Genomic DNA, 21531 nt, shown 5'->3' on the forward strand with positions numbered 1-21531 from the left:
CATAGGATTCCATAATTTAACAATCTTAAGCAATGTCGAACCTGGTTATTACCAGATGGGTGACCATTTGGGAATATCAGGTGCTGTATGCAGAAGGATGTCGACACCACCCTGCAAAATCCTAAAGCTGTCATCTCCTTTAACTGGGATATACATGCGACTGGGGGGCATTTGCGAATTTAATATTCCCTTGACACTTTCTCCTTTGGAGGAAAATGGTTCAACCCACCTATGGTGAATGCCAGTGGCATACTGCCTCCAAAAAAATGAGATTTTGTTTTTATTTTAGGCGATTATATGTAAACACCCTTAAAAACTTGACAGAAAGGAAAAAAACAAAACAAAAGAGAAAATTATTTTAAAACTAAAAGTGGAAGATCAGTTTTGTATATACAAACAAAAAAATGGTCCTCCATTTCCAGACATTCTAACTTAATAGGGCAGTTAACTAATATTTTTTACCATTAACCCTGAGTCTGACTGGCAAGATCATGAAACCACATTATCATCTAATAAAATATATCCCTCAAGAAAATAACGCACGGAATTTATTTTCAATGGTAAACAAAAAACAATGATAAACAAAACATTAGAATAACTTAGAAATGGAGGATGATTTTACAGTAAATTTATGTAAAAAGTGATCCCTCACTCTAAATTCTTATTTATATTTGCTATTATCTTCTCTTTCTGCCAGACTTTTCAGAATTTTCTTCTTTATTCAAGAAATTTATGAAAATAGACACCTTAGAGATACAATAGCTTACAAACAGAGAAAGTGTATAATTGGTTTCATAAAATTAATTATTTATGAATAAAAATGAAAAAAAAAACAAACTGTTATTCATTTTACTTCCTTTTCTGCATTGCATTCAGGTTTTATATGCAGATTTTTATCAATATTTCTTTTTTTTAATACTCAGCCGGCACTTATCAAGGTCAAAAGCTACTCAAGGATGGATGAATTGAATTGCTGGTCATCATACTGGATTTTACAGGCTACCATGTATTGGATGGCCTTTAGAAACTGACTTCCAAACTAATCTATCTCTGACCAGGTCTTTATTTATCTCTTTCTTTTAAATTCATCCTTATATCTTTTTCCCGTTTTTTTCCTTCGCCTTATGAAAGAGAGACCTGGCCAATGACAAATTATTTTTGAAAACGGTATTTGCGTCTTAAAAAAATAATGCCTACTTTTTCTTCTTGCTAGTTCTGTATATTTTCATCTTTCAAAAGATATTATAAAAACAACAAATGCTGAGTTTATATATAAAATCGATCCCCCGCTCTAAATTCTAAAAGCGGTTTCAACACATGCCAGCATGCTAAACCAACGTTAAATTGAATATGATGAGACTTTCTTTAATTTTAACATCCAAATTGCAACCACAATCAAACAAGGCTCGAACAAGTTTTTGGTATCTCAAAACAAACTATGTGGATTAGTAATATTTCAGATTTGCATTAAATTTAATCGATTGTTATTAAATATGAATTAAATAAAATTCCCGAATTTAAAGTTCTTTCGAAGCATCCCTACATTTCTTAAAGATCGAAACATTTGTTAAGCAAATACGGTTAAGCTTTAGGTTTCCAATCTCTTCACTTCAAAACGTTTTAACGTTGATAAACAAGATTTACAAATGGTTGCTTGATTAACAATAAGGATTCCGCTAATGACTTTTCATAATATTGGTTTTATTTGATTTCTTATGGGAAACGGTATCAGTGTCTTAAAAAAAAAAAAAAATTTTTTTTTAAATAATGTCCACTCTTTCTTTTCTTCCAGTTTTGTATTTTTTCATCCTTCAACGGCACCATTATAAAACAACAAATGATGAGTTTATAAATGAAACCGACCTCCTGCTCTAAATTCTAAAATAATCGTTTTCTTTTCGACAAGTTTTTCAGGGTGTTCAACAATTAATCTCCTAAAAAAGTATAATCTAATTTTGTTTTTTGTTTTTTTTTTTTGGTGGGAGGTGATTATGATTTTGCAGAGCTGTTGGCTATTCTACAATTATACTTATTTTATGACTCCATCTGTATGTACTCAGCGTTGTCTGGGAAGCAATGAATTCATTTTAGTTTTTAATTTTATTTATTTGCACATTTTTAAATCTATACAGAAAAAGCAATAACATTTTAATTGCAAGGGAGACAAATCTTATTGTATTCTTCAATTTAAATCGAGTTATTCTCCTTGCTGAATTTTATTTTTTGGTTAAAAATATTTATGTATATCAGATTTTCTGGGTTGGATTCATTCATTTTTAAAAATAAATTATAACGAACTATATATTTTTTCTTCTCTTTTTCCCTCCAAACCAGGCATATTGCAACTTGGATCATATAGGGCTACTATTTGGGATTGTCTCTAACAGGGGACTGCAGGGAGTTGAGCAGCAAAGTATCTGTTCACTTAAACTTCTACAGATTATTACAGTCATTTAAACATCTGCATATTATTACAATCAGAGAAGCAAGAAACAGGGAAGGAATTCCAAAGTCTAGTAGTTTGGGGGAAGAAACTAGAGTAGAAAGCTTTCTGGCATTTAAGGACCACAACAATGAAGGAGTGGGATTTTGCTGCTTGTCAGGTAAGTTACGAGTATGTACGCCAAGGAGTCATAAGTGCTAGGAGTTCATCAGAGCATTCCATTAAAGTACTTGTAAAACAGGCACAGGGATGCAACATTGGGGGTGATGGGACAGAGGTTAGAGCTGGGATGATAGAGCAGGAATTATTAGATGAGACTTTTTTAGAGCCCTGTCTAAGAATGAGAGACAAGTGATATGTTATTTTATTGTCAATAACATGGTACAGCAATAACAAATAAAAATTGGCTCATCAAAATCCAGATAACATTATATATGAAAAAAACATAATAAAACAAGAATAATTTTTTTAACTATATCAATTTGAATGAATCTTACTGTGAAATTTCTTTGGATGTGTTTCTTTCACCATCGACTGTAAATGGTGACGCACCGGTCAGCAGTTCATAGGTCAATACGCCAAGGGCCCACCAATCAACAGACTGGAAAAACAAAAACAAAAAAATAGGATATAACGAAACACCAGAAAGGGAATCCAGCATGGCTCAAGAGAATAACAGAGTAAGAAATATATTCTATATTTTATTTTACTTACAATCAATCAAATTCATCAATAATTTGTGAATACTCAATATGGTGAGTAATCACGGTGTTCTGTATACTACAGGTCACTTCATGGCACAAATGAAAAGGCTTTAGATATTAATTAATAACTAGTGGGACCTGTGGAAATTCCATAGCTGCATCTTTCATATGTAATATATTGCTTTTATATGTAATATATTGCTTTTATATGTAATATATTGCTTTCATATGTAATATATTGCTTTTATATGTGATATATTGCTTTCATATGTAATATATTGCTTTTATATGTAATATATTGCTTTTATATGTAATATATTGCTTTTATATGTAATATATTGCTTTCATATGTGATATATTGCTTTTATATGTAATATATTGCTTTCATATGTGATATATTGCTTTCATATGTAATATATTGCTTTTATATGTAATATATTGCTTTTATATGTAATATATTGCTTTCATATGTAATATATTGCTTTTATATGTAAGATATTGCTTTTATATGTAAGATATTGCTTTCATATGTAATGTATTGCTTTTACATGTAATATATTGCTTTCATATGTAATATATTGCTTTTATATGTAATATATTGCTTTCATATGTAATATATTGCTTTTATATGTAATATATTGCTTTCATATGTAATATATTGCTTTCATATGTAATATATTGCTTTTATATGTAATATATTGCTTTCATATGTAATATATTGCTTTCATATGTAATATATTGCTTTCATATGTAATATATTGCTTACATATGTAATATATTGCTTTCATATGTAATATATTGCTTTTATATGTAATATATTGCTTTTATATGTAATATATTGCTTTCATATGTAATATATTGCTTTTATATGTAATATATTGCTTTCATATGTAATATATTGCTTACATATGTAATATATTGCTTTCATATGTAATATATTGCTTTTATATGTAATATATTGCTTTCATATGTAATATATTGCTTTTATATGTAATATATTGCTTTCATATGTAATATATTGCTTACATATGTAATATATTGCTTTCATATGTAATATATTGCTTTTATATGTAATATATTGCTTTTATATGTAATATATTGCTTTCATATGTAATATATTGCTTTTATATGTAATATATTGCTTTCATATGTAATATATTGCTTTTACATGTAATATATTGCTTTTATATGTAATATATTGCTTTTATATGTAATATATTGCTTTTATATGTAATATATTGCTTTCATATGTAATATATTGCTTTTACATGTAATATATTGCTTTTATATGTAATATATTGCTTTTATATGTAATATATTGCTTTCATATGTAATATATTGCTTTCATATGTAATATATTGCTTTCATATGTAATATATTGCTTTTACATGTAATATATTGCTTTTATATGTAATATATTGCTTTTATATGTAATATATTGCTTTCATATGTAATATATTGCTTTTATATGTAATATATTGCTTTCATATGTAATATATTGCTTTTACATGTAATATATTGCTTTTATATGTAATATATTGCTTTTATATGTAATATATTGCTTTCATATGTAATATATTGCTTTCATATGTAATATATTGCTTTCATATGTAATATATTGCTTTCATATGTAATATATTGCTTTTACATGTAATATATTGCTTTTATATGTAATATATTGCTTTCATATGTAATATATTGCTTTCATATGTAATATATTGCTTTTATATGTAATATATTGCTTTTATATGTAATATATTGCTTTCATATGTAATATATTGCTTTCATATGTAATATATTGCTTTTATATGTAATATATTGCTTTTACATGTAATATATTGCTTTCATATGTAATATATTGCTTTCATATGTAATATATTGCTTTTATATGTAATATATTGCTTTCATATGTAATATATTGCTTTCATATGTAATATATTGCTTTCATATGTAATATATTGCTTTTACATGTAATATATTGCTTTTACATGTAATATATTGCTTTTATATGTAATATATTGCTTTCATATGTAATATATTGCTTTCATATGTAATATATTGCTTTCATATGTAATATATTGCTTTTATATGTAATATATTGCTTTTATATGCAATATATTGCTTTTATATGTAATATATTGCTTTTATATGTAATATATTGCTTTCATATGTAATATATTGCTTTTATATGTAATATATTGCTTTTATATGTAATATATTGCTTTCATATGTAATATATTGCTTTCATATGTAATATATTGCTTTTATATGTAATATATTGCTTTTACATGTAATATATTGCTTTCATATGTAATATATTGCTTTCATATGTAATATATTGCTTTCATATGTAATATATTGCTTTTATATGTAATATATTGCTTTCATATGTAATATATTGCTTTTATATGTAATATATTGCTTTTACATGTAATATATTGCTTTCATATGTAATATATTGCTTTTACATGTAATATATTGCTTTTACATGTAATATATTGCTTTTATATGTAATATATTGCTTTTATATGTAATATATTGCTTTCATATGTAATATATTGCTTTTATATGTAATATATTGCTTTCATATGTAATATATTGCTTTCATATGTAATATATTGCTTTTACATGTAATATATTGCTTTCATATGTAATATATTGCTTTCATATGTAATATATTGCTTTTATATGTAATATATTGCTTTCATATGTAATATATTGCTTTCATATGTAATATATTGCTTTCATATGTAATATATTGCTTTTACATGTAATATATTGCTTTTACATGTAATATATTGCTTTTATATGTAATATATTGCTTTCATATGTAATATATTGCTTTCATATGTAATATATTGCTTTCATATGTAATATATTGCTTTTATATGTAATATATTGCTTTTATATGTAATATATTGCTTTTATATGTAATATATTGCTTTCATATGTAATATATTGCTTTTATATGTAATATATTGCTTTCATATGTAATATATTGCTTACATATGTAATATATTGCTTTTATATGTAATATATTGCTTTTACATGTAATATATTGCTTTTATATGTAATATATTGCTTTCATATGTAATATATTGCTTTCATATGTAATATATTGCTTTTATATGTAATATATTGCTTTCATATGTAATATATTGCTTTCATATGTAATATATTGCTTTCATATGTAATATATTGCTTTCATATGTAATATATTGCTTTTATATGTAATATATTGCTTTCATATGTAATATATTGCTTTTATATGTAAGATATTGCTTTTATATGTAATATATTGCTTTCATATGTAATATATTGCTTTCATATGTAATATATTGCTTTTATATGTAATATATTGCTTTCATATGTAATATATTGCTTTTATATGTAATATATTGCTTTCATATGTAATATATTGCTTTTATATGTAATATATTGCTTTCATATGTAATATATTGCTTTCATATGTAATATATTGCTTTTACATGTAATATATTGCTTTCATATGTAATATATTGCTTTCATATGTAATATATTGCTTTCATATGTAAGATATTGCTTTCATATGTAATATATTGCTTTTATATGTAATATATTGCTTTCATATGTAATATATTGCTTTTATATGTAATATATTGCTTTTATATGTAAGATATTGCTTTTACATGTAATATATTGCTTTCATATGTAATATATTGCTTTCATATGTAATATATTGCTTTTATATGTAATATATTGTTTTCATATGTAATATATTGCTTTTATATGTAATATATTGCTTTTATATGTAATATATTGCTTTTACATGTAATATATTGCTTTTACATGTAATATATTGCTTTCATATGTAATATATTGCTTTCATATGTAATATATTGCTTTCATATGTAATATATTGCTTTCATATGTAATATATTGCTTTTACATGTAATATATTGCTTTTATATGTAATATATTGCTTTCATATGTAATATATTGCTTTTACATGTAATATATTGCTTTTATATGTAATATATTGCTTTCATATGTAATATATTGCTTTTATATGTAAGATATTGCTTTCATATGTAATATATTGCTTTTATATGTAATATATTGCTTTCATATGTAATATATTGCTTTCATATGTAATATATTGCTTTCATATGTAATATATTGCTTTTATATGTAATATATTGCTTTCATATGTAATATATTGCTTTTATATGTAATATATTGCTTTCATATGTAATATATTGCTTTTATATGTAAGATATTGCTTTCATATGTAATGTATTGCTTTTACATGTAATATATTGCTTTCATATGTAATATATTGCTTTCACATGTAATATATTGCTTTTATATGTAATATATTGCTTTTATATGTAATATATTGCTGCTGGACATTCTGTGGATGTAGTTCAGTGTGAATGGAGAGCCCACAATATTATTGAAGCCTTTTTGTTCAAACTGTAAAAGTATTTAAGTAATCTGATTAATGTAGTGTCAGAATGTATCTGGTCATTACGGTTTATCTCCAATATCTTAATAGAAGTCTGTGACATATTTCCATTGTATGGATGCCCAAGGTGAACAGAAATCCCACAATCTTTAGACAGAACAGATACTACCCTTGGATCCTAGCCAAAAGACCAAGGTGTATTTTAGTTTCATGTGCAGCCCAAAAGGAACATCATTTTTTGTTTTATTTCTTTCTTTTTTTTTTTCATTTCGCCTTTGGTGATCAGGAGATCCTATTTATTAAAAAGGAAGATAGGTGATAACATACTACGAACATTAAATTAGCGTTGCCATATACTAATGTTCGTATCACCTATCATCCTTTTTAATAAATAGGATCTTGTAATCGAATAATTTATAATCTAGAAATCACAATACACATACGTATGTTAAAGGTACTACTGTATTAATATGCAGATTATGTGTTCTAAATAAATAAATTGACAGAACTCCTTTTCATTGACGCTATAATTCGCACAACTTCTAAACTTCAATATGTTCTTTCAACTTCCAATAATATGTCATGCCTCAATGTAGCACACGTGCACAGCTAGCCTTCCTCAAAAACAAACTCCCTTGTTCTCCAAACAGCTTGCTTTTATGTAGTTTACGACCATCTAATTTGCATACGAATGGCAAAAATTTGCGCGTCACCATTTTGATTGCTTTTCTGTTATTCCACAGCTGAATCCTACAAGACATGCAGATATGTAGGTGCTTCTGCGGCAAGTGAGTTTTGCACTCATTAAAATTTTCTCTACAAATTATTCTTCAAATTTTTGGTATTTGGAGTATTTTAAAGAGTTGTTAAGGAGAATAAAGTGGCACAAACTCTCAATTGAAAATATTTCAGATTTGCATTAAATTTGATCCATAGTTATTGAACATGAATGAAATAAAATTCCCTGAAGTTAAAATTCTTCTAAAGCAACCCACAACCTGTTCAAAATTCAGTCACTTAATTTTAGACATTTTCCTCAAATAAGAATCATTTAATGAATTTTAGTCAAAATCAGAATAAGGATTCCAGACATAAGGGTTTCTTTTTTTTTTTTTTTCAAAATCGCTCCAGACAAGGTGTGAAGCCACTTAATGTAAGGAGCTAAAGAAAGAAAAACAGCAGATGCCTATTGACCTTAGTCTTGTAAAGACCAAGGTTAAAGATAAGGGGAAAACAGTCAGCAGGATGAGAGTTTCACAAGCTTAGTAACATATATTGGGACAACACTTCAGGCCAAGATTACAGTGTAGTATCTGTTCTGATGCTACACTTCACCTTTTCTGTCCTCAGTCAGTGGGGGAGAAATACTTCATGACGGAGACAATTTTAATTTTTGTTCCTATCCAGAGTGTACCTTTTTGGGGAGCTGGATTTTCCCCACATTAAAAAATTGATCTTGTGTCTAACTTTGTCCTCGTGGGGAGGCAAGTAAAAACTATTCTATTCTTCAAATCCTGTATTTGGTGCATCAAGTATACTGACATAACTATGGATCAAATTTAATGCAAATCTTAAATATTTTCAAATGAAAATTTGTGCCACTTTATTCTCCTTAGTTTGCAAGCAGGAGTTCATGCATTTTTGCTTGTATTTCAGATTTTGAAATGGAAGTTCAAGAAACGCCTTCAAAAAGATGTGTGGTCTAAGCAACAATAATAAATGCAGGTTCTGTAGCACTGAGGTTGAGAGTGTGGGCCACCTGATTTCTGGTTGCAAAGTCCTACTTGAAGACGGTTATTATACAGATCGCCATAACGGAGTTTGCAAATACCTTCACTGGAAGATATGTAAGAAACTCAACATTCAGTGTAGTAAAAACTCCTGGGAACATATACCCGAACGAACAGTTGGGAATGACAACTACACTATTCACTATGACTACATAATCCCTACTGCTACATATCTTCAAAACGCAGCTGTTAAACCAGATATAGTGATTTGGGACAGAGCAAACAAAAAAGCGACCGTAATAGAGGTCAGTGTACCCAATGATACAGGGCTTAACAGAGTTGAGAGGGAAAAGATAACAAAGTATCAAGGACTTATGTATGATATGAAACGAAATTGGAAATTAAAAGACGTTTCAATTATACCAGTCATCATAGGAGCAACTGGGCTTATGAAAAAGAACTTTAAAAAGTACATAGCAAGCATACCCGGTGAACCAAGTGCAAGTGAAATACAAACGATTGCACTGAAAGGGACGGCTAGAATCCTGAAAAGATCTCTTGGTTGGACTCACTAAAATAGGGGTAAATGTCAGACATCTGGTTGGATGTCCCATCCCCTAGAAGAAAAAGTTTAAGAAAAATGAAAAAAAAAAAAGAGGGAAGATGCTTTTTTTACTATAGAACCCCCCCCCAAAGATACAGGTATTTGCATAAAGATATGCCATGTGTGTGGGGAGAAAGCTGTTACAAAACAGATTGCTTTATTCCAAAAAGGAAATTTTTTTAATGAGAGATGGTCCCCCACTCGGATGGAGCAAAGACAATTGACACTGATCAAGTAAAAGCCACAATTGAATAAGATTGATGTTTGACAACCGTACAAATCGCAGACATTCTGATGATTTTAAATTCCATCTTGGAAAATGAATTGCATGCACTCTTAAAACTTGATGTCTGAATTCCTCCTTTCTAAAAGGACAAACTTATTGGCTAACTCAGCATTATATATATACTGGGGGGGGGGATACCCGGGGTTGCCCGGGTGTTTGGAGGTATGTGTGGTTTTGGGTAAATCAAAACTCCGCAGAGGGGGGGTTAAAATAAAAAAAATAAAAAGTTTTGGTGGGTGAGTATGAGGATCGAACCCTTGAGGCAAAGTTGAAAGAAATTAAAGTGTGAAAAAAAAAAAAACATGTGACGTTAACCATTGGGCCACCACGACATACTAACGGAAACACGTTTGAATTTATTTAATTACTTAGAATTGACAGGTGCATGTTTTAATGACAATGAGGTCAACTTTGACTGCGGGGTAGTATTTTATTTAATGCGGGAACGCTTTTTTTATTTTTATTTTCCCAAGATGTTAGGGGGAGGGGAGGGGACCAGCTCCCCTTGTCCAAATTGAATAGCAATTGTCTGATATAAGGAAATATTTCCACATTGATCAAAGCTGATTGCTTTCGGACATTTCCGGCGATGGCGACCGGAAAAATACCACTAGAATTAGTGTCGCTTTTATTATACAAAAAAGCCTAATCCACATGCGGCGAGCGAAAAATGTTGAATATTTATCTTCCCAAAGTCAAGCAAATTAAATAAACAGGCGACCTCCGTTGTTAACTCGGAGATATTATGATTTATACGTGATATAAAAAGTTTTAAGAAGTTGTGAGCCGACCGACCACTTCTCGGAATAAAGCCTTTTTGGAGATACACAAATTTTGGCTTTTATCTATCTACTAGCGAGGGGTACCCGGCGTTGCCCGGGTGTTTGTAGGGGTGTGTGATGTTAAATAAAAAAGAAACCGGGGGGGGGGGGATCGAAGCCGAACCCCTGAGGCGAAGTTTGAAAATACAATCGGCCAGCCAGAAGTGAAAGATGTTTGAAAGTCGTCGAGTGTTACGACGACGATGACGATGTAAGCATTGTTATAAGCGAAGTAAGAAAAGAAAACGTTTTAATTAAGCGGGGAGGGGGGGACACAAAAAAAATAATGTAAGGCAAACGAGCGAACATTACGTGAAAAATGGCTTAAATAATACAGGGTTCAATATTTAAATTTAAAAAATTGAAAAAAAAAAAACATCTCACACCACGATTCGAACCCAAAACGTTTAGATAATGAACCAAGCCCTTAACTACCTGCACTAAAGCGGCGTATATAAAGTCTGTTCGGTTTATCAACTATTTAAAGTAAATCAGGTCATGACGTCATCTGACGCATGCGTTGTTGACCCTCCCCCCTGTCGAATCTGTCTAGACATCTCTCTCTCTCACTTCGTCTGCCTTACTCTAAAGACTGGAAAATGGCGTCTGGCTGTTTTTATTTAAAAAAAAAAAAACTTCGATCGTTAATATTTTTTGTAAGCATATTTTTTTTTTTCACTTTTTTTTTTTACTTTATTTTTTGTTTAACTATCGTATCTACCTATTTTGAATGTGGTAATAACTTTGGTAACGTTGGCATAGCGTAGAAGTTCATAGTTTAGCTTTAATTAATTTTTTTTTTACCGATAACAACATTTTTAAATTGTAAATTCCGACGGTCATTAGAGGTTGCTGACATCAAGATCATATGACATGTAGAAGAGTTGATGGCCGTATTTTTTGGGGCAGTTGTAAATCGATTTAAAAATATGTAATGTTTAACATTAAAATGTCACTTTTTTGGGCCCCCCCCCCTACAGAAAATCGATCAGTTGACGCACTTCTGATGGTCTCTTTGGGCCGATTTTTCGATATTTATCGTCCGGAAGGTGGGGCTTTCATATGAGACCAACTTTGTGAATTTTTGTTGTATCTGTCGAAAGTTTTTAGCAGACACACAAACATACATACAAACACACACATACATTTTCGCTTTTATATATATAGATAAATATAAAAGCGAAAATGTGTGTATGTTTGTATGTGTGTCCATTAAAAACTTTCGACAGACACAACGAAAATTCACAATCTCGGTATCAACAAAAACGGTCTTCTCGTGACGACGACCGGTTCTACACATGCGTCAGATGACGTCATGACCTGATTTACTTTAAATAGTTGAAAAACTGACTAAATTTCATGTACGTCGCGTTAGCTCAGTTGGTTAGCATGTTGGTTCGTTATCTAAACGTTTTGGGTTCGAATCGTGGTGTGAGATGTCTTCTTTTTTTTTTTTTTCGATTTTTTAAATTTAAATATTGAAACAGTGTTATTTAAGCTATTTTTCACGTAACGTTCGTTTTTCTGGTTTTTTTTTTTTTTTTTACTTTGCTTATCCACTCAAAAACACCCGGGTACCCACAGATTTTTCATGTGTTCGTTTTTCTGTTTTATTTTTTGTTTTTTCGATTTTTACATTTAACATCATTCGTTTGCCTTACGTTAGTTTTTTTGTGTTCATTTTTCGATGTTTTGATTAAGTTTTAACGTTGTTTTTCTTAAGTTTTAACGTTGTTTGCTTAAGTTTTAACGTTGTTTGCTTAAGTTTTAACGTTGTTTTCTTTTTTTTACTTTGCTTATAACAAACAAACCTGGTCATTGACCTCATTTGCTGAATAGCTATCGCTTACGTCGTCGTCATAAAGCTCTACAACTTCTGTGCGCTCACCTGTCAATTTGGTTCTTACTTAAATAAATTCAAACATCTTTCAGTAACTCATTCTGGCTGGCTGAACGGTTCATGTTTTTTTCACATTTTATTTTCAAACTTCACCTCAGGGCTTTGGGTCACCCCCTCCCCCCCGTTTCTTTTTTATTTAACAGTATACACACCTCCAAACACCCGGGCAATGCCAGGTACCCCCGCTAGTATATATATAGATGTGTGTGTGTATGATTAATATTTATTTAAAAAATATAGTTATAAAGCCCCTTTAAGTAAAATGCAGTCAATTTTATTGCAAATGCAACATTTCAACTTTCTATCATTGAATACTCTGACTGTTTATTATGTATGCTCACCAACATGGCATTTATAGGCACTTAATTTCCTTTAATTCTTATGTTAATTACTGGTAGCCTTGAGGTGAGATGATAGTCTATGAAATCAAGGGTGATTTTGTGACTGGATTCGAATCTCCTGACCAGCAGTAATTATCACTTCCTACACTGATGATTATAGGTATAAAAATAATTGGTAAAGTTATGTAATATATATATACACACACACACACGCAAACTGTGAAAGATACGAAATTACATATTCATCATTATATATAAGTTAAAAAAATTCAAAGATTTAGTGTACGATCGCTTCTGAGACAAAAAATTTATTACATCTTTGTTGATGAAGAGACCAAATAAAATTTATCAACTAGTAGAAAACCCAACCTGGGATTCGCAGTCTGTTAGTTTTAACATCAAATATATTAAATGTTTTTGTTTTTTTTTAGATTAAATGTTAAATATATATTTTAAATAATATTTCTTATATTGTAATTTTGCCATATTTCTTATCAATTCCAACAACAAGAGCAAATCATAAAATAGACACAGAAACTTACAAAGTCATGTCCTGCAGAACTGCCACGCACGACCTCTGGGGCCATGTATTCCATTGTACCACAATAGGAATAGGCACGATGATTCTGAAATGAAAAAAATAAAATCCATCATTTGCATTTCTAGAAGAAAAAACAAAAACAGAAAAAGATAGATTTTAAAATTAAAAAGTGGTAATTTTGGCTTACATTCTCCTCTACTAAGATATGATCCAAAGAACGTGCCATAGCCCGGGATGGGGGGGGGGGACTGAGTTATATCCTCGAGGGCCAACGACCGTGTTATAAACCTGGGGGCCAATCACTGCATTATAAACCCAGGGCCAACCATCGCATTATAAACCTGGGGGCCAACCACCACATTATACACCCCCGGGGGGGGGGGGCAGCAACAGTTTTATATCCCAAAGACCGTGTTATGATCCTGGAGACCAACGACTGCATTTATATCCCCAGCGGTCAACGACCATGTTATATCCCAAATTCCAAAGAACGTTATATCCTCAGATTCAAAGAGTACATGAAAATGGATTTATCTCATCCAAATTTACTTTGAATAAATTAATTACACAGAATAAATTATACACAAATTTTTCAATGTCATATTGCAGCAAGTTCCAATTCTACTTTTACTTTCAGCTTTGCTCAAGGAAGTGAACACAATAAAAGATCTTGAACTTCTGGTCAACTTGTCCTTCTAGCCATTTAAACAGTGCATTCGAGCTGCAAAAATGCAAGTAGCACTATTTCTCACTCGAAACTCCTGCAAATTTACACCTGAAATATCTTTTACTTTATGTCATCCATGCCAGACTGATGTTAAAGTATGATATCCAGACATCTATTCAATATGTAATATGTGATCTCCAGCACCTGAAAAGCATTCAATCACTGACTACTAAAATAGTTCAGGAACTACAGAATCTGTCTTACAAAGGCAGACTCAAGAAACTTGACCTTTTTCTTCCCTTGAGCACCAACATTTACGCAGTGATCTCATTTTGGCTTGCAATTTCACCAATGGCGATTATGATCTCCCTAAGGACTTGCTATTCATTCCTGTATCAGAAAAAGATTTGGGTCTTAAAAGTTGTTTCACTGCCAATTTCGATCAAACTGGTGGAGGCAATGATGTGGTAGCTGAAAATGAAATTGGATAAATTATACTGAGCCACTGTATCCTCTTCAGTGTAAAATTTTTGATACTTTGATTCCTACATGAGAATTGAAGCTTGTTTCGTTTTTTGATTTATTGAATTGAATAGTTTGAATATTTCCGGCAATGAGATCATTTCAGTTTTGTGTTAATTAATCTTTAATTTGGTGGAGATGAATTTTCTTTTTTATTGTTGTTGAGAAATTTCTTTTTTTAATAATTTAATTTCAGCATTTAATTAAAATAAAAAAATAAAAACAAAATGAATTAGAAAAAAATGAAATAAATACAAAAAATGAACTAAAAAAGATGAAATTGTTAAAAAAAAAAATATGCATACATATATGACTTAAAAAGATGAGGAATAAAAGTTAGATAGAAATTTATTAAATCATCAGGTCAATAAGAACAAAAATGAGAGAAAAATGGAAAAGAACTCATGATATTTCAAAGCTAAACGCTTCTCAGAAAAACCAGCATTACAACACTATATGGGTATACAAAGATAAAATCGGCTGAAGAACATTTTAGATTAGAAATGAAAAAAGTAAATTATATATATATATATATATATATATATATATTATTATTATTATTATTATTACTATAATTATTTTAATACCTACAGATACTAGTTTTTCATCCTTTTGGAAATCACCAGTGCAGAGAATTATGATTACAGCCAGTCAGGAGATTCGAACCCAGCCATGAAACCATCTCTGACTCCATTAGCAAGAAATAAACCACACGGCCAATGTAAACCACGAGAAATACAGAAGAAATTAACATTTATATCAAGCATAAATATCGTTGACAGTGATCTTATGATTATAACACCATGATCTGTGCATGTAAGCTGAAGAGACCAACTTATTTCAACTTGGAAAGTGCTCAACAATATCAACCAAATACTTTATGTATGTATATATATATATATATATATATATATATATATATATATATATATATTCTTCTTCTTCTTCTTCTTCTTCAGTAGTCCGTCGCCGACGACGATGACGTTGCACCATGCCTAACAGTCCCAGATAGATTACGCCTGATGGACTCGCTGGTGACTGTGGAGTCCAATTCGTGAATTGCATACACGGCCGCAGGCAGCACAGGGGAAGATGCCATCTGCCCGCTGCGCCGCGTGCCTTTGGTGTCTTCTTCGCTCTGCTCGGTCGTTATAGGTGGAGGTGAAAGTTTCCAAGCCCTCTTGGCAGATGTTTCGCCATTTTCTCCGATCAGCAGCAGCATGTTCGATGGCGTTGGATTCTATGCCACATTTTTTCAATGATGTTTTTATTTGGTCCTTGAAACGTTTACGTGGGCCCCCATACATATACACACACACACACACACACACACACACACACACACACACACACACTAGCAGGCCGCATGGTAGTGCCCGGTAATAAAATACACTTAAATATATTTTAATTAATGCAAATTTCATATTTATTATTATATTGGACGCAATATATAATAATGATTTAAAGAGTTTAAAAATAAATAAAACAAAAAGACTCATCCGCCACCACCTAGAATCGAAACCAAAACGTTTAGCTTATGATTTACTTTTTCCTTTGACGTTAATGCCCAAGCTATGAAAACCAGTTTTCTGCATGGCTAAAAATTAAAATATGAACTAATAGCTATTACATTACACATGCATATTCGTAATGCTGTCGTTCGACCTTCACCTGGCAAATTCCATTTCTTTAACTTTCACATTTTTGCACTAAAACCCAAATATAAAGTTTTGCATGGGTTCGAATACCCTATGTCTAAAGTTTCATGTCTGTAGACCAAAAACTGATGGAGGAGTTTAGTAGGTAAAATCTTTTAAACAAATATATATACACATACATAAATATATATTAAAAAAATTTTGTTTACTATATATAACCTTTTTACATAAATATTACACAAGTATAAATCATGTAGAATATCTGCATGAATATAATTACACTTAATAGTTAACTAAAGATGATCGTCTCATAAAAAAAACGAAAACCTAATAGGGAATTAATTAAAATGAATGTTTAAAAGAATATGCAAATTAGTTATATCTTTTGCAGATGAAGAATACAATTCCACGACCCATATATAACAAATTGTATTTTTTTTTAAATAAATAGAGAAAAATGGTTTTTAATATGTATATCAATACACAAAAAAACCCAAATTTATAGGAGTAAAGATATAGATACAACAACAACTATACTATCTAAACTAATGACTAATCATTTGACATATAGTAATACAGTGTGATTTAATATAAATGAGTATAATACAGAAGTGACTGAATATATTTGGACTGTAATTCCTTTTAAGGAAGGAATATATATTTTTTGATTGAGACTCCTTTGAGAATATTGGTGTTTTTTTTTTTTTTTTCTTTCTCATATGTATTTTACCAATTGATTTTGGATGTTTTTAACATATTTTTCTGAAAGAAAAGCAAACTTTGTCTATGTAAGATATGGGCAACTCCGACCACATCATTCCATATTTCTGCTATGTGCTAGTTTTTTGTTTTTTTTTTACAAGGAGGTCACCACTTATCAAGGCCTGGAAGCCACTCAGGGATAAGGGTTATTGCATGTACAGTACGTTGTACGTTAGTGTTGAGATTTCATAAAGTGTCTACTTAAGGGGGCGGTTCATCAGGAATTTGTTTACATTGGATTTGAAGACATCCAAGTTGTAGTCAGGTGGGAAACAGGCAGATGGAACAGAGTTCCACTGGCATGCTGTTCTAAGAAAGAAGCTGTGTTCATGGAATCTACGTTTTGATTTAGGCACAGATAGAGAGTGGGGAAAATTTTTGACAGTGGCTTCAGCTAGACGGGTGTTTTGCGTAAAAGATTGGCGAGGGGGGACCAGAGATTGAAGCTCAGACGAGCACTTGCCATAGTTTATGCAATTAAAAAAATATTTTTCAGCTTGTATATATTTTTATTTATTTTTAAATTTCTCACTCTTAATTTCAACATCATTTTAAAATCTATAAAGTCTTATGTTTTAAACTATTTTATATAATAAGGAATACTGAGCTGGTCTTCTTAACAAATTTGACATTTGTATAGCTAGGTCCAATTTTATCATGGGGAATGGGTGGGGGGGCACCTGACCTTAAGGCTGTGTTGTTGCTCATATCAAGTCACGTCCTCAACAATCAGTGTGTGCCATATGAGTTGTGGCCTTTTTTTCTGTTGATCAAAAGTCCACCATCCGAGGCTTTACCTTCTTTCTTCGAGAAAGAGTTAGCTTAGTGTTAATCGTTTGGGGCGTCTCTATTGGGGAATGCCGACAGGGATGCTCAGATATTTTTTAGTAGGTCAGAGTGTTCTACCTCTTGGATACTAGCTTTTCAATTTCTACTTTCCGACTTCGTGTCACATTTTCTCATGGTAGGAGCTGCAATGAGCACTATTTAATAATCAATAGAGTTTTATTGGATTTACATTTAGGAAACGAATCGATATGACCATTATTCACTCCTGAACTGAACAGAGCTTAATATCAACACACAAAAACATGAAATGCAAGGCACACTTGCATGCACATCCATATACATATACACACCCGCACATAAATCCCAACTGACACATTAAAACACACACACGCGCACATACAACCACACACAGACATAACACCCCTATCCCTAATACAACACACTGAACAATACCAACCCTACTTAACCTCGAAACCAACAACACTAGGAAACACCTAGAACCATAGTATTATATCTGTTCCAACACCTCGCTCTCTTCTCAGTCAGTGGAAGAGAACCCCCCCTCATGACTGAGACAACTATCATCCCTTCTATCATCCCCCTCCTATACCTATACCCCCTCCAATTGGCTCCCTCCTCTGGGGAACAAAATCTTCCCCACACTAGGAACTGATCTTGGGTCTGGCCATACCCACATGGGGAGACAAATAAATAGAAACATTAAAAAATCCCCTATACATATTTTTAAATACACCCCTCTATCTAAACAGACATAATATAAAGAATACCCGAAAAGACTGAAACGAAAAATCACAATACTAAAATCCAAGAATCCAAAAAATAAATATCAAAATAGAAAGAAAGCACCCCTACCCTTATTTCAGAAGAGCTGCCCCCCCCCCTCCTCACGCATACACATTAGTAACGACCTTGTATCACAGTCAATTTCCTAGGGAAGCAAATAATCTCATAATACTATAAAATAGTACACACATTCTCAAACCAATAAAAGAAAACACACACACACACCCTACCCTAAAGGAAAAGGGAAAAAAACACAAGCCGAAAGAGAGAGTGAGAAAGAGAGAGAAACAACACGAGAGTGACTACAGCCGAGGTCAGTGGCCTGACAAGCCCAATAAAAGAGTTATAAAAATTGAACATGTCAATGAATAATAGACACTTTCACGCCTCCACCCCTTGGAAACACTTCAAATGAACTACGAAAATGCCATTTTTACATCTCCAACACATTTGAAAATAATTTCTGATGAGGACGCTGAAAACGATTTCAATGATTTAAAAACATTATTACAATGATCCAAACATAATTCTCAATGAAAAACCAAGACACGGAATAATAAAATAATGTTAAAAAATACACATTGTTGGTGACTACCCCCTTATTTAAATATATATATATATATATATATATATATATATATATGTATAAGAATAATTATTATTTAATCATAATTATCAAGTCTCTTTAAGAATACTTAAGGATGGGCACTGTCTGGGAAGTATAAACTAAGAGGAAGTCAACTAGCGTTTATGCAACGTTCATGACTTCCTGTTTGAACATTCTGGATTGTCTAATGTCTGTGGACGAATTGAGCGTTTATTAGTTAATTCTTTTCATTCTCGTGGCAATTGTTTGGTGGCCCAGAGGTAGAGATTAGCAAATGGAGTCAAAGGTGGCTGGGTTCGAATCTCCCGACAGGCAGGAATTGTAATCCTACACTGATGAAGCACAAAACACTCATGCTTGTAGCCATAAAAGAATAATTATTATATACACACACACACATACATTTCTGTGTAGCTTACTTGCCATAAGTGGATTTGTAAACTACTATTATATATGCAGAAATGTTTGATAGCTTAATGATTTCCATTGGAAACAATACAAAGGTTTCTGTGCAGCTTGTTTGCCAAAAATATATTTTTATATCAACACTAAGCTATGTTGAACACTGTTAAAGTAGATATTTAAAAAAATATCCGAAATATAGTTTTTGTAAATAATATATATATATATATATATATATATATATATATATATATATATAGAGAGAGAGAGAGAGAGAGAGAGAGAGAGAGAGGGGGGTATTCTGGAGAACCATCAATTACTTTAATTTCATCTTGCACTAATGCAGTCTTTAGCTAGTTAAATACATTTAATAGTTTTAATATTTTTTTACCAAGAAAATTTATTTACACAGAAATATTTATGATTTATGTACCCATTACAGAAAAGTAATTTTCCAAAAATCGCGAAAATTGATCAAGTAGCTTTTTTTAAAGTTCATAAAATAAATTAATAAAATTAAAAAAGTTCATAAATTAATAAAATTAATAGTAATTTGTAGGCATTACAAGGCTGATTTTGATCTCTATTTCCATCACGGTAGTTCGAATTGAGTTGTCTCCATTTATTTATTAAATATGGCACACCAACGTCGCTTTCTCATTAAATTTGATTTTCTAAATAAAAAATAAAATACTTAATCAATTTATGTGCTTTTTGGAATATGACATTTTTGTTCGGTGACTAATATGTACATCATATAAGATTTTTCATATTTTTGCTTTTTAATTACGTTGAATTCTGGATAAGCACCCACTCATATGATATGTAACCGAATGTTAATATGAACTTGAGGGAGATATCATCTGATTGTCTGAATTTGAAAATAATCCTACATGAAGTCATATCTAAACTACAGCACCATCAGCCCCCTCCCTCTCTGAATGCTTATCTGGACTCAACAGAAATGCCCGTCAATTCAGTGGCGCTTGTCATTAAGCCAAGTGAGAGACAATCTATTTGCTGATAGATTTATAAATAGTTCCCAACTTGTACTATTTATTAGTCAAAGTCATTAGTCTGCTAGATCTCATTCAATTTCTTCCAAATCTTCTATCAAAGATAGCCGATATTTCCACGAACCAAAAAAAAAAAAAAAAAAAAAAAAAATCAATTTTCACAATTCAAGTTGATTACTCGATTTTCTGGCATATCAACCGACGTTGGGTAATTCTTTTTTTTTTTTAACCAAAATCATGAACTCATTGCAGGATGGAACGATAAAATTTGTCGCCCTACAGAAAACAACACTACAGCTTTATTCTAAAACTTTTATTGAAAAAATCAATTCAGGTAACTTGATTATGTAGTAGAGCTGACATCTATTCAATGTAAAGGCCGTCTTCAGCCTCAATCACCATCTCGATACGGGTCCAGGACTGTGAGCATGCTTTTGCCACAATACTCGGCAATTAGGCTCACTTTGGTATTGTGGGAGGTCATGTT

The 21531-nt window shown here is 31.0% G+C and overlaps 1 protein-coding gene across 2 annotated transcripts in view; it reads right to left on the bottom strand.

Moving 5' to 3' along the window:
* The window catches only part of LOC145260333 (ribosomal protein S6 kinase alpha-5-like), a 427160-nt gene that overhangs the window by 25452 nt on the left and 380177 nt on the right, over positions 1–21531 (bottom strand). For both annotated transcript variants that reach the window (XM_080118246.1, XM_080118245.1), the window contains exons 6-7: positions 13819–13902; positions 2941–3044 (exon numbers count right to left, since the gene is read on the bottom strand). In XM_080118246.1, coding sequence (XP_079974372.1) covers positions 2941–3044; positions 13819–13902 — 188 coding nt within the window. The remainder of the gene's footprint in view (positions 1–2940; positions 3045–13818; positions 13903–21531) is intronic.

This window comes from Euprymna scolopes, chromosome 36 (assembly GCF_053919585.1).
Source record: "Euprymna scolopes isolate OS-2025 chromosome 36, ASM5391958v1, whole genome shotgun sequence".
In the NCBI taxonomy this organism is placed as follows: domain Eukaryota; kingdom Metazoa; phylum Mollusca; class Cephalopoda; order Sepiida; family Sepiolidae; genus Euprymna; species Euprymna scolopes.